Below are 16,653 nucleotides of genomic sequence, written 5' to 3' on the forward strand. Positions count from 1 at the left end.
CAATTTGATCATTCTGGCTAAAAACAGTAATCACAGTGGTGCAGTGGTTAGCTCTGCTGCCTCACACAACGATGGTTTTTGGTCAGTCTTGGCTCAGTCTTCCTGTTTTTATTACTACAGTCCAAAGACAAGCATGTGAGTCAAAACTACCCATGGACTTCTGTGTTTGCACCTTATGACGGAGTGGCGACCTAACCCGGTTGTAATCCAGCTCTGGTTCGGGTTCAGATGGAACAGGTGCCAGCCGTTGGCAATCCTAAAATGAATGGGTGGTTAAGAAAAGTGATGGATAGGTGGTTCCCAAAGTTTCCAAAAGCAGGATCAGAGGTAGAACATTTCCAGTGGCAAAATTCCCAGTTTAAGGGTGCTTTCACATCTGCAGTGCTTGTTCCGTTTAAACTGAACTCTCATTCATTTTTTCCCTTCGTTTGTTCAGGTGTGAACATAATAAATGGCCACACTGAGGCTCTTTGGAGGAGATGGTGAACTCCAGTGCAGTTTGTTTATGGTGCTAATGTGATCACAACCAACTACCTGGGGTACATTGCAAGTTTGAGCTAAAAAACTTTCTGTAGCCACTTATGCTTTGTATTTTCAATGCGGGAATGTTCAATAGATGTGCAAAGGTCTGTACGGGCAAGCAACCAGCTGGGAAATCAACTGAAATTCTCCATGTTCTCCGATAGTCCAAAATAGAGCTCCTTCTTCCTATATTATTTATATATTTATTTTGTTGCTTCTGCTCCCAGACACATCTGGCCAATGAGCGGACTGAACATTCTCACGTGATTTGTAATGACGCATTTTGGCTCGCTTTAAATTCATCTGGATTTTCTTCTGTGTGAAAAGAGACCAAATCACAGGGAAAATACCACCAGTTTACAAACTCATCAACTGATTCGGTCCAGAGTAAATTCAAGAGACAGACACTTTCTCTAGATTTTAGATTAGAGTTTAAAAAAATCCTTTTGATAAATCTCATAGCAGTTGTGCAAGTCTCAGGCTGCTTGAGGAGCTCCCATGAAGAAGAAGAGGCTCGTCCACGCCCCTCTTTTCCACTCGCCATTCATTTACAGCTTCTAGTTCGGCGAGTATCTGTTAGCTAAATGCAGCAGGGTGGCCTCTTATGCATTTATATGGCACGATTGCATTTCATTAACTTTGTGTCTTCTCTCCCCTGCAATTCATGTTTTATTGTGTTCTCTCCGTGTGCTGCCTCTTTTTCCCTTAAATCCAAGCCGTTGTGGCAGATGGCTGTACCTCCCTGACCCTGGTGCTGGCGTAGGATTCCTTCTGTTAAAAGGGTTATCTTTATAAAATTTGCTATAATATACTCTAATATTATATTAAGTGATTTGTTAGTTCAGTAAGTTTATTTTTATTAAGACTGGGCAGAGAAATCTGCCCGGCATATATTACTCATTACAGCTTTCCTAGTATCCAAAATGGAGGAAAAAGGAAAAATAAAACAACAAGAACAAAAAAAGTGTAAAAGTTATTTACACCTGTACCCATGTACCCAAATAGTTTTGTATATTATCTCTTTTGAAAGACATAACTGAATTTGACATATTCATTATTATGTCAGAGTTGTTCATTATTTCATCCCAACAACAAAAAGGTTTCTTTAATACCTTTTCCAAAAATATTTACCTGATAGTAGCTTCTCCTACATTACACTGACATTACAACTTCTTTCCTGAATTGAGAATAAAACCTTTGTGCAGTCTAAGAGTGACTTTAATTTTACTCTGAACAATATTCACATTATTTTCTAATAAAAAATTTGAAATTACTATTGTTATTTGACACTATATGAATCAAACTAAGTTTAACTTTCACTTACTGTTCTGTTCTATTTGGGAAGATTTAAATTAGGTGCCATTTACAAGCTTTTTTTATTTAGATTTGTTTTTGCAGAAAGAGTGTGTTTGTAGTGAGAAACAGTCAAAAGAAACAAGGTAAATGTTGTCTCTCTCACCCGTTCCTCCTCGCTGTATGAGGAGTGTTGCTTCTGCTCCCACAGGACACTCTTTGAGCATCTCCACCACTCGTCCATGTCCAGCTGCAGCCACTGACTGCTGGTTTACCTCCAGGATCAGGTCTCCTTCTACCAGCCCCGATGCTCCCTGTGAGCCCGCGTCTAGCACCTGCACCACATCATCATCCACCGTTACTATACTTGGCTTCATGGTACCTTCCAATCTCGAACATAAAACTGCTTTTGTAAACCACAATCAATAAAAATGGGTTACAGTGGAAAGCTGCAATTGCCCACAGTGGGACCTAAATTCTAAAATCTTCACCGCACATGTTGTACTGTTTAAAGATTTATAGGAACAGCCATCTGAGCTACTTCGATTCAAGAAGACTAAGAAATTCTTAAAACAAAAGGGGAAAAGCACAGATGCTGTCATGTTGGTGGAGACAGATATATATTGTGGTGCAGATGTTTTATTGTACACATACAACTGGGATGAGGATTAGCATCTGTCACATTCCCAATCAGCGACTCTAATTTATATCTGTTCCTTCTTTCCAGGTATTTAAGTATGCAGGGTGGGAATTTTTTCCCCCCTTTTTGCTCCACACCTTCCGGAGACTCGATTCGTACCACATTAGTAGATAGCAAACTCAACACAGGGTGAGCTCACTTTGTTCTTCTTATCTCGATCTCTTTCTACCACGTTGTGTTGACCAAATTAAATTTTCTCTGACCTGCTGTCGTAACTCTACTTCAAGTTTAATTTGTAAGTCAGCTCGACTATTTTAGCCGACTGTGGAGAGTTTGCACTTGAAAGAACACATTTAATTCCTGAAATGCTGAATGAAAATTACAATTAAAATATTAAACAGGTCTGAAGTCGTTCACTGATTGAGGAGGCGGCGTTGGGACACTTCACCTGTTTAACTCGCTGACCGGTAGGACTGTCGGCGATGGTGAACCCAAATCCTTCTGCTCCTTTCACCATGGTAACTGTTAGCAGCTCTGCCCCTTGTGCTGTTGCCCCGGCAACAGCCCCAGTCCCAGAAGAGGCCATTGACACGTTGTCATTGTGAGGTGTGAGCGCCGATGCCGAGCCGGGCGTGGTGGGCGGCAGGGATGAGCCGTCCAGATGTGTGTCTCCGGGATGGGAAGCTCCAGCCTGGGCCAGAGCCTGACCAGGAAGCTGGGAGCTCAGCGACAGGTACTCCAGGTACGGGTCATAGCTGCCGCGACCATTCACCACCAGCGGGCGGTGCTCCAGCCCAATGGGCGTCAGGGAAGCGCTGGCCGCACCGCTTGGGTCCTCGGGGTCGAAGGGCAGGGGATACCCTCGACAGAGCACGAGGGTCACGCTCTGACCGATCGGTACAGACTGGAAAAGTTTGACCACATCGGCGTGCGTCGTGCCAAGCACGCAAATGTCATTAATGTAGACGATGACATCACCTGAGGGAGGAGACAGGAGCAGCCTCAGTCACATGGCAGAATGTCACAGTAGATGCAGAGAAAACCAAAAGATCTGTTGTCAGCGGCTCATGTATGACATAGTGTGCAGTAAAAATAAAGGTCTCATCTCTCTGTGGCATCAGAACAAGTTCGCCTCTCAAAAGTGCCACACAAGTATCATGGTATCAGTCCACTGCCACAGCAGGCGACCAAAGTGTATGTGCGAGACAGAGAGATGAGACAGGGGTCAGAGTCTTGATGAGTATGATTCGTGCAAATTGACAGAAAATCTCAAAAATTCAAATGTGTAAATACCTACAGTCTCATGCACTGCGCATTATAACCCTCCGACTCCATCTCACAGTCGAAAACCCAAAATGCGTGAGTACCATTGTTTAAAAGATTGTGTGTGTATATGTGTGTGTTCAGTTTCCTTCAGCACACCCATCCTGGCTGGTGGTGTCTCCTCAGTATTAGAACTTTAGATTGCTCTGCCTGGTTGATTGATAACATTTTTTTTTCTGCACACCAATAACAAAGAGGTGAAATAACTTCACAAATACGACACTAGATACTCCGTCATCTCTGCTGTAGTTTGAACGTGCGGAAAGTTATGGATTTCAGCTTTAAATCCACAGCCCCATGACAAATACAGCTGCCTCAAATCCTCTATTTCACACTTCTAGCGGCGCTCTCTGTCACACATGCAGACACGCACACATTCCCATGAGCATATGCGCACACACAAACATACACCATACATGTCGCATGCACAATCGTACACAATCCCTAAGAGCAATGCTGCACAGCTCAAATAGGCCAGCTAATCTCAGCCAGGGAGTGTCTGCGTGCAACTGTGTGCGAGTGTGAATGTGAATGTGTGTGCGCTCTGGCAATGTCACAGAGCGTAGAGGAGCAAGTTGGAGAGAACAGAAATCAGAACAGAGAGAGAGAGAGAGGAGGGGGGGAGGCTGACAGACCAGGAGAGAGGGATGGAGAGAGGAAAAACCAGAGAGGTAGAAAGAGAACATGGATGAAAACACACTGAGGCTGAAAACAGAGGAGAAGTGTCAGATGACATGGTTAGATAAGGAAGCATAATAAAGGGTAAGCTGCAGAGACAAAGAGAGATGGAGATAAAACAGAAAGAGATAGAATCCAGATAAAAGAGAAACTGATAGGCAGAGGGAGAGACATAAAAGCACAGAGCAGGAGCTGAAAGCAGGAAGGAGGAATCCCAGCTCTGAAATGAGCTCTAAATGAGCAGTTTAGGCACCGGCCGTGCCAGGCATGAGGCCAGCTCGCAGGTTCGGAAGAGAGCACACATGAAGCTTGTCCTCCTCTGATCCTGTGACGGTGGCTTACTGGGATTTTTCTAGCATTGGCTTTTTATCTTAAACCTAAAAACTGGCTTTTGCGTGTGAAGTTTAAAATAACCTATGGAATCTGCGTTTTCATCCTCAACAACATACTGGTAATGAACTGGATTTAGGACTTTATTCAAGGACACCAGGAATGAAAACACACACTGGCTGCTGCGAGGATCCAATCTGTACCTCTCCACACACAGCAATGCAGGTTCTTTCCAGCCACTAAGCGAGCCACGTGAGACAGCATTGCTGCTCGTTTGTGTTTACGAATCAAAGCACAAACACATGTCTGGGGGTGTCTGACACTGGTACACCTGTGTACAAATTATTTTACCAGGACTGTTTGTGTTCCTGCTGTTTGGCTATCAAGGCAGATTGAATCTCCTAATGAAGTAGGTGGTGTGTGGGCTGATGTCAGTTATGGCCAATCAAACCTTTTTTCTCTCCATCTTATTAAAAGGAAGATGTTACAGTGCACTGACAGAGGACAGGGTGTACTGGGAGGAAACTGGAGTCCTTGTCTGGGACGTACAGTGCCACAGGCATAAATATAGGGCATCCCAAATATGCCAACAAGGACAAATGATGCCCATGAATTCTTATTTGTGTGGATGTGGAAACAATAGCAATAGATTTTAAATTTCCAGGAATCTTGGGGTACACAGGCAATTTTTTTCACTATATTGATATCATTTATTATACATCACAGGGGACTTATAATAAATGATAACTGGACTTGAATTGGATTTGAGAGAAACTGAAGAAGACTTTAATAAAGAAAAACACAGGAATCACGGGAAGAAAACGACATTGACCTTAATAACGCATGCTCGTATAAAAAACCGAGACAGAGAGCTGTATATTTTGCCACAGAGGACCAACTGTGCCTCCTATTGGTATTTTGTATATGACTGTAAAAGTCCTTTTAGATGTGGGTATGTTACAGGTATGGTTGATGGAAAGAAAATAGCCTGCGCTACTTGGAATCAACTCGCAACTAAACACATTTATATTATTGTGCTCTTACGACCACTCCACCATACATTCATATTCATATAGTGCTTTATTCTATGCACTGTACGCGGATCATGAGGAACAAACCATTACCATTAGTTTTGAAAATGTCCAGAACTGAAGTCATTGTGGAGAAAAATCCACAAATATTTATAATCAGTATTTAGGACCACAACTCCATTTGATGCCAAGACAGTGTAGCTACTTCATGAAGCTACTACTTATCTGGGTTCATGTCATTCCCCTAACCCGAGCCTGGCCCCAGGATAGGTAAACCGGACCCTTTTTTTGTCATCATGGGGGTTTTCAGAATCAATCTTTCTCTGTTCTCTCATCCAGGACCAATTTGCCCTGGGAGACCCTACAGCATAGCTCCTGGGATCACTGGAATGCGCAAACCGCTCCACTGTGATAAGGTTTCGATTCACACGGGAACACTCAAACTAAAGAAGACAAATACTTAATGAGAGTACTACTCGCTGAAGCCGCCACAGCCTGATGCACCACAAATTGAAAATTGGTTAAAAATCTTTTATGACACCTACATAATGGAACGACTGTCCTTTTCTTTAAAACTACAGCAGGATAAGTTTAAGGACTTGTGGCCAAAATGGATTGCATTTATCACCCACTTAGACCAGGCTTAACCTAACTGGAGGGGGCACTTATATTTTTGTTGAGATGGAAACAGTGACACTTAAAACTTGTGTATGTATCGCAACAGGAATAGAGAACGAGGAGAAAAAGTGCAACCACCTTGTAACATATTGTAAAGTTATACAGAAAAATTGAGAAATTAACACAATGCCATGGTACCATTTTCTTAATCTATAGTTTAATGACTGTAGAATTTAAGCTGCACGCTGACATATATTTTATTCAGTATTGTATCTTCTACATGAAAAAAGAAAATAAATCTATAAATCTGACGAAGCTGAGGCTGCACACATGCACAACCTTAATATCTTTTTATCTTTTAATATTTCTTAAGGAACAATGATCTCTCTACTGCACTTTAGAAGGTATACGGTGTTGAAATACTTGTTACAGAAAACTACTGACTTTGACTTTTGAAGAGAGTTTTGAAAAGACTTGAATACTTAAGAACGTAAAGTAATTCACCCAATCGTCCAAGATCTCTGTGCGCACTGCTATCGGGATCTAAATGGTTGCTCTTTATGCTACGAAATCTCTGGATTTGTTCTGACTTTTTTTGCTAAAAGTTACACAGTAACTCAAAAATGCACTGAATACTAACACTGCTGTTTTCTGTGGATTTTTTAGGAACCAGACATGTTGACAGAACCTGCCAACAGACAGGTAAAAATTCAAACTCCTGCCAGCAAAAAGCTTTCTGTATTTGATCTGCCATGAGAAAAAAATAAAGGTCCATAACACTGAGGTGTCACAGTAATGAGGGAGTGCTTAAACATTTCTACAAACATTACACTATCAGCAGTGACAGTGGTGACAGCTTGCAGTTTGTTTAAACCTCAATTTATTTTGAAACCAGTTGTCAAAATTGCACGCTACATATAATTACCTGTGTCCATTTTTCCATCCTGAGCAGCAGGTCCATCTGGTATTACGCTCTTCACTTGCAGGAACTCGTCGGGCTCGTCGCCTCCTATAATTGTAAAGCCAAATCCCATGTTGCTCTTCTGCAGGGCTGTCGATAGGAAGGTGCCCTTCAGCTGGGTTGGGTCCCTCGTAAACAATGGCTTCTCTGCATTTGGATAAAATTGTGAGGGACAAATTTACACCATATTTTTATTTCTAGAACTGTTGAAGATTGTGTTATTGAGTCATTTTTTTTTTTTTGCTTTTATGTGATTTATTCAGCACTGGATGCATCTATTGTAATTTTTTTCTTAATGCCAAAACTTGAGGATACAATATCCTGATAATCTCGCTGGAGAAAAGCAGTTTTTACTCAGATGAAGGAGTAATAATGTCCTGCTGTAGTATGTCATCATACGCATGCCTGGATATGACCACTAGGGGCCTTAGGGCTGGCATGTTCTCTGTCCCCTGCACTGCCTGTGATTTCCATTCGACCCTGTACACTGTGACACTGTTAATCTGCCCCATCAAACACTCGTGAAACAGCCCACTCTATGACATAAGCCGTGAAAAGAGGAATAAAATGCAAAGTATTCAATCCAGAATTTCAGCACTGGAGGGAAAATGTGTAATTATTTCAAAAATGCATTAGCGTGAGATGGCCTCAAGACCAAGGCTATGTGCTACAGACATTCTTTCTGCAGTCATGGCATTTTCATATTTGTGCAACTGCGTGAGCCTGTCAGCATGTTTTCATGTAAGTACTGGACACGGTGTGGAATTGTACCTCTGTAAATTGTAGGCAGCGGTAGAGCAGAGAGTCCCTGGCTCTGCATCTGCCTCTGCTGCTCCAGGCGTCTCTTGGCTTCCAGGACCGGGTTCTCAAACTGAGTCCTTCTATTGATGTGACTGTAAATACAGTGCATTGTCACAAATTATGAACAAGGACAGATTAAAGCCTCTCTGAAAGCCAACAGAAATACCACAGTGCAATGCTTTATTAGAAATGTGTTCACAGCAATCATGCTTTTATTTTATATTTTTGTGAACCTTGTATTCAGAGGTATTCAAGTGCCAAAAGTGAGTGCTCATTCATAAAAAAAAATAGCAGCTTTCCACGTTTTAAATCACCAACATTTAAAAATCTGCTGAGTTAAATAACTCCTTTTTGAAGGAAAGGGTTGTTAGTCTTGCTGAGAGCCCAGCTCTTAGTCAAATTTTCAGCTGCTGTTGCTAGTAAATATTAGTACTCTCCTCAAGTAAAAACAGCAGAAGGATGGAGATAAATTGCCAGAAAATATCTGTGGAACATGTTTCTGCTGGATGTAAAACTAATGTCTGGCAGGTGTTTGCAACCACGATCACTGTAACAGCTTAACAACACAAAGCTAGTTTATCTAGTCTGTAATTCTAACTCCATCTACAGTTTGTTAAAATTTAATAATGCATTAAATTTCATGACTATGGTTATGACTTGGGTGTAAAATATAATTCCTTTAGTAATTCTTAGGTGCAATTAAATTATATAAATAAGCACATTTTGTAAATTAATGACAAAACAGAAACAGCAGCCTCTTAAAACTGTATCTGAATAAAAAGAGCAACAAAAAAAAGTGTGTTTGTCATATAACCTGCAGGACAGCCCTCATAAGCAAGCGCTTTACTTTAAAGCTTTAATGAAATAGCTGTAATATATGAAAAAGAAATGGGAATTGAGTCATTTATAATTCATAACGAGGCGTTGTAGCGCATGGAAATGCATTTCCTGTTTTACTCCAGAGTGGCTGGTTTATCCAAAGACAACGGGGAAACTTACTCTACGTAGTAGCTGCCGTAGATGGGGTCATCTATCTTCTCCCAGCCGTAGGGCAGCTCTGAGGGGAAGAAAAACCAGATAAGGGAAATGAAGACAGTCAATGCTGAGAGCTGAGGGAAGGAAGGTAGACTCTAAATTGAACCACTGAGGGGAGACGGCATGAATCTCCGAGCTCACAGCTAGACGCTCCCAAGCGCTCCTTTAATAGACAGACAGCACTTCGATCTGCAGTGGTGGCTTCTTCATGGAGACGCGAATCACAACAAAGACGTCAGCCCAAAACAGGGTGGGAGGAAAAGAACATTTAAATCATCTGACACCTCGGCCTGCCTTCTTTCTCTTTTCTTTCTCCGCCTGTTATCGTGAGCACAAATCCTTCAAGGCCAAATATCAACAACATACTACTTCATGTTTGTCTCCTTCACCCACCCACTTGTTTTCGCCTTGGACAGCTTCCGTGGCTGTTGTGTTAATTGTCTCCTCCTCTCCCTCCTCTGGTTCTGTTCCCTTCTCACTTCATCCATCCCTTCGCTGATTTATCTCTCCTCTCTCTATTATAAAGGAACTGGGTCAAGGCGCTGCACAAACTCCTGTACTCAATGCCGGTTTTCTTCTAATTTACTTCTAACTTTCCACTGTGGTGCACAATCATGCCAAACACACCTTGTACAACATGTTGTTGTGAGCTCCCTCTGCCGGTTTTTGCAAAATTCAAGATGTTTTGGTTTTCTGGTTTAGCACTCAGCTTGCAGGAAGCTATAAGAAACACAAGGGTGGGTTTAAATTGCACTATAAGATTGAGCTAACATAGAAAAACACACACACCTACTCAGCAACAGTCCATCTGTTTCCCTCCCACTCAGACATATACCGGATATATAGCATGTCTCATTAGCATTAGTGCTCTTGAAGTGTTCATCCTATTTCTCGTATTATTTATCTTCGGGTCTTAAATAGTCTCATTCGTGTAATTTATAGCTGAAACCTGTGAAAAACTAAGTACACCCCATGATTCAGTAGCTTATACAACCAGCTTTGGCAGCAATAACTCTAAGTAATCGTTTTCTGGACGACTTCATCAGTCTCTCACATCATTGTGGAGGAATTTTGGCTCACTCTTCTTTACAACATCAGTTCATTGAGGTTTGCAGGCATTCGCTTAAGGTCCCACCACAGCAATTCACTCAGGTTGAGTCTGGACTTTTGACTGAACCATTGCAACACCTTGATTCTTTCCTTTTTCAGTCACTGTTGTAGACTTGCTGCTGTGCTTGTGAGCAGTGTTCTGTTGCACAACCGATTTTGAGCCAAGCTTAAGCTTTTTTCCAGATGGTCCCACATTTGACTCTATAATACTTTGACATGCGATGAGAATGGTGGACTTAATGACTCAAAGTGCAGCTGCCGTGTAACAAGCCCAAGTCATCAGCACCGTGCTGACGACTGTTTGTGTTTTGGCTACATTTTAAATACTTGTTCACTCTTTTTCTAATTCTGCTGTCATGAAGTTTAACATCTAACATGCTAACTGAGGCCTGCAGAGTCTGAGATTTAGCTCTCGGGTATTTTGAGTTTCCCTGATCACTACACGGTCTGACCTTGGGATAAATTTATTGGGACGTCCACACCTGAATGCGCCAAACCAGCAAACTGCCAAAACTTACTGATGATCAGTTAACCAAGTGCATTTGATTAGCAGCGCTTGGTTGGTGCTTACCTGCTTAATTTCTAGCAGCAAGGTTGTACTTAGTTTTTCAGAGGACTGCATGGAGTCTAGTGAAAAAATGCATTTTTCACACGACGGTGTAGACGGTCACTTTCCACCACTAATAAAGCAAAGGTGATGAACAAAGAATGAAACTACTGTCACACAGATTACAGATGAGGCTAGAAGAGAAGCACCGAGGGAGGCGAATAAAAACATGGGCCTAGTGTGTGTAACGCTGTTGCATTTGTAATGGAAAGGTGTGTGGCTGTGGTGTGTGTGTGTGGTCAGAGGGCCCGGTGGCGCCAGTGTCCGGCAGCCTCGCCTCTGTCAGTGCGCCCCAGGGCGGCTGTGGCTACAATGTAGCTTGCCATCACCAGTGTCTGAATGTGTGTGTGAATGGGTGGATGACTGGATATGTAAAGCGCTTTGGGGTCCTTAGGGACTAGTAAAGCGCTTAGGCCATTTACCATTTAACGCTGTTGCATTTGTAATGGAAAGGTGTGTGGTTGTGGTGTGTGTGTGGGTTAGCGGTTTTGCTTTATACCTCACTTGTTTGCACAACAGTTTCAAGACTTGGTTTTTAAATTTAGGACTGACCAAAATGTATTTCTAGCACTGACTATTAAAATCTGTAAAGCACAAAAAGTTTAAAACAAGTTCCTGGGCTGATAATAATTTTATTTGTTTGGTGATCAGGTTCTTTGGTCAACTTTAAAAGTCCCCCTGTAAAAATATAATTGTTATAATTGTATTTACATAAAATATCTTAGTTCAAAACATCAAAATTTTCTCATGATTTTACAGATTATTTATCCTGTAAAGAATTTTGTAATGTAGTAAAACTTCTGTGAAGCACAAGAGTTTCCACACTCAATAGTTTTTATAACAAAAACCAATCAGTCGATGTGTGTACATGCTGCTTTATAGATTAATTAATAATGTGAGGTCATTTATTGATTCTGCCTCTAAGCAGAAGAACGTTTCATTAAATTTGGAGGAAATTTGTGGAAATTGTTGTGAAAACACTGAACATAAAACAACATATTTAGATTTCTCAAAGCAACATAAGAGCACATAACTCAGGTATTAAAAGAGACATTTTTTTAACAGTACAAATCCGAAACACAGCCTGACCCACTTAAAGAGTCACACACCCACCCACACCCACCATCAGTCCTATTATTTTTACAATTATTTGGTCCGTGTGATACTGATACAGCGACATCATCCTCCCGCGTTGTAATAAAATTATGAACAGATCTGTGATGTAAATATAAATAATCCGTGTGTGAATGTGTCAGTCTGTGTGTGTCCTGCTGCTGAGCATGCTGACTGTGCAGCCCAAGGTGTTTGCTCAAGCCGCCCGTGCCGCACCGCCATTACCGTAAATGACCCTTCTCATCCTCGAGGTGAAAAAGCCTGATGGATTCATACTTCAAACCACCTTAAATTCCTTACCACCCTGTCCACGAGCCACCTTAAATGTCAGCCTAAGTCATCCACTAGTCGCTTTCCCTCCCCCTGAACTGAAAGGGAGACAGTTTCCATGGAAACCACCAGTGGAAGTCTTTCTTTTTTTCCCCCCCTCGCCCGAGCTGAGGGCTCTGTCTTGTCTCTATTTCCTGCCGCGGCAATACAGAGAGCGAGGGGTGTGTGTGTGTGTTTATGTGTTTTTAAGCATTCAATCGAGTCAGTATTTGCGGTGTGCGCGCATGTATGTGGGGGAAGTGCGTGTGTGTATTAAAAATGGCTGAAATGTGTCATCATCTCTGACATTAAATCAAATTCCTCGTGTGTCTGAATATAGCGTGAGCATTGAGGGGGCTCACTTGTGTTTGCTCATTAGTGTGTATGTGTATTGCTGTCTCTCTTGACATAAAGTCTAATTGTGATTCTTCTGCATTAGATGACTCATCTTCCCTCTCACAAAACGTCTCTCTGACCAACAGGAAGCCACGAGCAGATACAATGAACTCATCTGACTCATCTGACAACAAAGAAGCCAACAATGACTTCAAGAATAAACTCAAAGAAATACAAATTCCACAAGATTTCCATGTAGGGCTGCAAAAAAGGATTTTCAACATCATTCTAACTAGAAATTATATTTGTAATGACAGATAAATCATTCGATTTGCAGCATCAGCAAAATAGTAAAACCTGGCATATTAAAACTAATTATCTGACCAACAGCAGAAACTAAAAAACTGGAAAAATCTCCCAGATGAAGACTCCCTCTTAAAAAACTAAGTAGAACTGTGAGAATTTTTCCTCAGGTGCATTTTTTAAACCATTTTGCAGTCTAGCTCTAGACAGCATAGACAGAAAATACAAAAGAGCTGTCAAGACAGAAACATATAAAACAGTGATTGCAGAAAAATGAGAATGAAAAGATGAGAAAACTCAAGACAGAGAAATGGTCGTGGTCCAGACATGACTCAGTGTAATAACAGTGATGAAACTCTGAGGTAACATTTTTAGCGTCGCTCTCTGAGAGTGTGCTCCAGCGCTCTTTGTATGCAAGCCTGAACCCATTTCCATCTATCGCAGCTAGCTGCAAACACGGTTTTGACACTGTGACGTTGGCCTTAGTGAGAAATCCCGCCTCTGAATGACAATAAACAGTATGTTTTTGTCGACAGCGCTGGGATTACTTGGAAACTGACGCAGGGATTGAGTGCGTATGTAAGGCAGAATTCAAAACAACTCTTGGAGGGACTTGAAGCTTGTCCTGTTTTTTCCTGCTCTGAGCGAGAGAAGGGATATGTGCTTGAGTTATGGAACAAAAGACTAATTGACAAAAAGAACCAGATCTGAGGTGACAAGCCTTTGAACTCTGGGATTGAGTCTCAGCAAATACATACATTACAATGCACACAATGGTTGTAAATTTGTGCAAACACATAAAGCACAAACAGCCATCTTCTCAAACTCAGCCAAAAAATGCAGCATGGGAGCAAAAGAACGCAGAGAGGCTAAGTGAAGGGAAAGGGAATAGCGAATGAGGATATGAAATGCTCAAGGAAAGTGGAGCAAAAAGACCAGACGTGGAAGCAACGGAAAGGGAATAACAAGAGGGAAGAAGGAAGAAAAAAAAGCACTGATGAAAGTGTGTCTGAATATTTTTCTGTTTCCTGCCTGAGGCTATGAGACTCTGGGAAATCCTTCAGGCAGAGGGGCAGTTAAAAACAGCACCACCTCTTCTTGATGTTCCCATCCCACATTTATTGTTTTATTCACGCCCCTTGCATAATTTGATATCCTTGCTTTCATGCATATTTCATCATCTGAAAATTACATGTCCATTAAAGTGGGCAAAAATGGAAAAATGCTTTTAAAATTATCACATTTTACAGCGGGAGCACCAAGGTATTGCACAAACATCAAAAATTTGGCAGAACATTATATCACCAAGAGCTACAGGAGACCATTACAAAAAAAAAAAAAAAAGAACAGTGCGAGTAATGTAAGGATGGGGATGCTGGATTAAACTACTACATATCCTTCTGTCATCCCATGTGCTTGCTTAGCTGTTTATACCAAAAAAGAAAATTTCCTGGCATCTAAACCTGTTTTCTGGAAGACATTAATTCATAGGTGCTGTGAGAGGACGTGATGTGTCATCCAGGGCCTTCACAAACGCTCTGCTAACAGTCTTTGATCCAAATTCCTCTGCCAGTAGTGATTACTTAAGCATTAAATTCCTTTAACAACTGCTTCCTCCGAAGACGGAAACAGGCACAGCAAAAGATTAAAAAAGAAAAAAGATAACTCAACTTCACACAGTGAAGGCAAAAAGAAAGAAACTGAAAAGTAAAATAAAGTGTCAAAAACTGCAGTTTCTTAAATGGCCACTAGAGGGTGACTCTACTAAGCGCGTCAATCCTCTCGAAAAATAGTAGTGTGCAAAAGTCTTGAGCCAAAATGGGTGTCTTCAATTAAGTTCTGCTGGTTTCTTGAAGGGCAGTCTTTGGATGTTGGCTGCTTTTTGTTCCATTTTGCATCCAGAAAAACCCACTCTGTCAGTGTGGGGTTTATCCATGTATGTTTGGGATCATTGTCATGCTATAAACGATGCTATAGCCAATCAAATGGCTTCCAGATAGTGTTGCATTGCCTCCACCATGTTTTACACTCACTGTTGTACCTGAAAGTCCAGGTGCAGGTCAGATCTGTGTCAGGTCTTCACACAATATTTTTTCCTATTTTTTAAGAACATGACTTTCAGATACTGTTCTTCTGCTCTTTTTTAATATCCCTGGCACTTCTTTTGTCCTCCACTTGTCCAGTTTCCTAATTTTCTAAAGACACACTGCACACCATCCTGAGATATACCAGGTTTTCAGCTGACAGGTTTTTTTTTTGGGGGGGGGATAAAAAACCCCAAACAGTTTTATGCCTGTCAAACAAACTGTGTTATGTTTGGCATTTTTAAGCTGTCTGTTAATTTAAGTGCCTTTTTTTACGCTTGAATGACTCAAAGGTCAGTGCTAAGTGGCTTAACAATCAAAAAACATTTCTCTGAAAATGGTAAGGTGCAAGGACTGGACTGAAAATGAGTGAAAAAGCAACCAATGTCCAAAGAACTACTTGCAAGACCTGCAAGTCTGGAGAACTATTGTTCATGACTTTAAAAAAACTAAAAGAAAGTCTTCTTCCTTTAGGGGCAGGCTCGAGAGTTTTGCACAGAAATGTATGTAAATGTTTTTAAAAAAGACAAAAAAAAGATGGCGACACCGAAATGTTAGACTTGAAGGTTCATTAGAGTTTCTCCCAAACCACTGGGAGGCGCCACTTTGCCTACGTCCACTTTTACATACAGAGCATGAAACTAATTTTCAGTGAGAGATTACATGGAGCTCCATAAGCTATTGTAGCAGCTGCTAAACACAACAGGACCTGATGCCTTTCTAAAAGATAAAGTCGTAATCGGATCTGACAGAAACTCTACAGACATCCTCCACAGCAAAGCTAAAGTACTGTCAGCCATGTTCGTGAAAAGAGTCTGAACCAACAACTTATTGTGTGTGTGTGAGAGAGAGTAAGAGCCAGTTTGTGCAGAGCTGAGCGCCGTTATTAGAATTCCTGTCACAGTCTGGGCCTTTACTGGGAAGAGGAAGAGCGATAGCGAGGCAGAGAGTGAGGGAAAGACAGGAGAAACTGAAGAGAGAGACTGAAAGGGGAGAGAGTGGGGGAGATGTGAGGTGAGGGAGAGGACTGAAGGGATGAAGAACAGAGGAGAGGTAGAAGGTATCGATTTAGAGCTTGCTCTGGCGGATCACATCACAAACTAATTCAGTGGCCGGCTGTGACAGCAGCAGGGACGTTAGATCACCTTATCGTCATACATCTCATCACGCTGTATCACCACTGCGCTTCAATGTGTAGCAGAATAACGGATGCAAATCTTTCCTAAAAATTTCTGTGTTGTCAGAGTCGATTTTTGCTTTGCTTCATTAAAACTGCTTCTATACAAACCCCAAAGATAATGATGCTGACACGTATAAAGAAAAGGCAGCAAATCAATAAATTACCTAATCTGACCAGCTAATAAACTGTACCTTATTCTTCTCTCGTCCACACATCCACACACACCATTCTCGTGCTCTAAACACGAGGGCCACAAAATCGTAAACAGGTTAGAGAGGACTAATAACACACCGTTTTTGAGACCTTTGTTTCTTCCTTCCTGGACAGACGTTGCTGCTTTGACCTCGAAACATTTATTCAAGACAGAGAGTGACAGGTC

At 41.5% G+C, this 16,653-nt stretch overlaps 1 protein-coding gene across 4 annotated transcripts in view; it reads right to left on the bottom strand.

Moving 5' to 3' along the window:
- magi2b (membrane associated guanylate kinase, WW and PDZ domain containing 2b) overlaps positions 1-16,653 on the bottom strand; it is an 88,709-nt gene that overhangs the window by 17,528 nt on the left and 54,528 nt on the right. For 2 of the 4 annotated variants that reach the window (XM_026176257.2, XM_026176256.2), the window contains exons 7-12: positions 9,860-9,952; positions 9,197-9,254; positions 8,168-8,289; positions 7,361-7,543; positions 2,904-3,433; positions 1,982-2,150 (exon numbers count right to left, since the gene is read on the bottom strand). In XM_026176257.2, coding sequence (XP_026032042.1) covers positions 1,982-2,150; positions 2,904-3,433; positions 7,361-7,543; positions 8,168-8,289; positions 9,197-9,254; positions 9,860-9,952 — 1,155 coding nt within the window. The remainder of the gene's footprint in view (positions 1-1,981; positions 2,151-2,903; positions 3,434-7,360; positions 7,544-8,167; positions 8,290-9,196; positions 9,255-9,859; positions 9,953-16,653) is intronic. The other 2 variants (XM_026176259.2, XM_080304802.1) reach the window with 1 other exon arrangement.

Source organism: Astatotilapia calliptera, chromosome 7 (genome assembly GCF_964374335.1).
Source record: "Astatotilapia calliptera chromosome 7, fAstCal68.1, whole genome shotgun sequence".
NCBI classification, from domain to species: Eukaryota; Metazoa; Chordata; class Actinopteri; order Cichliformes; family Cichlidae; genus Astatotilapia; species Astatotilapia calliptera.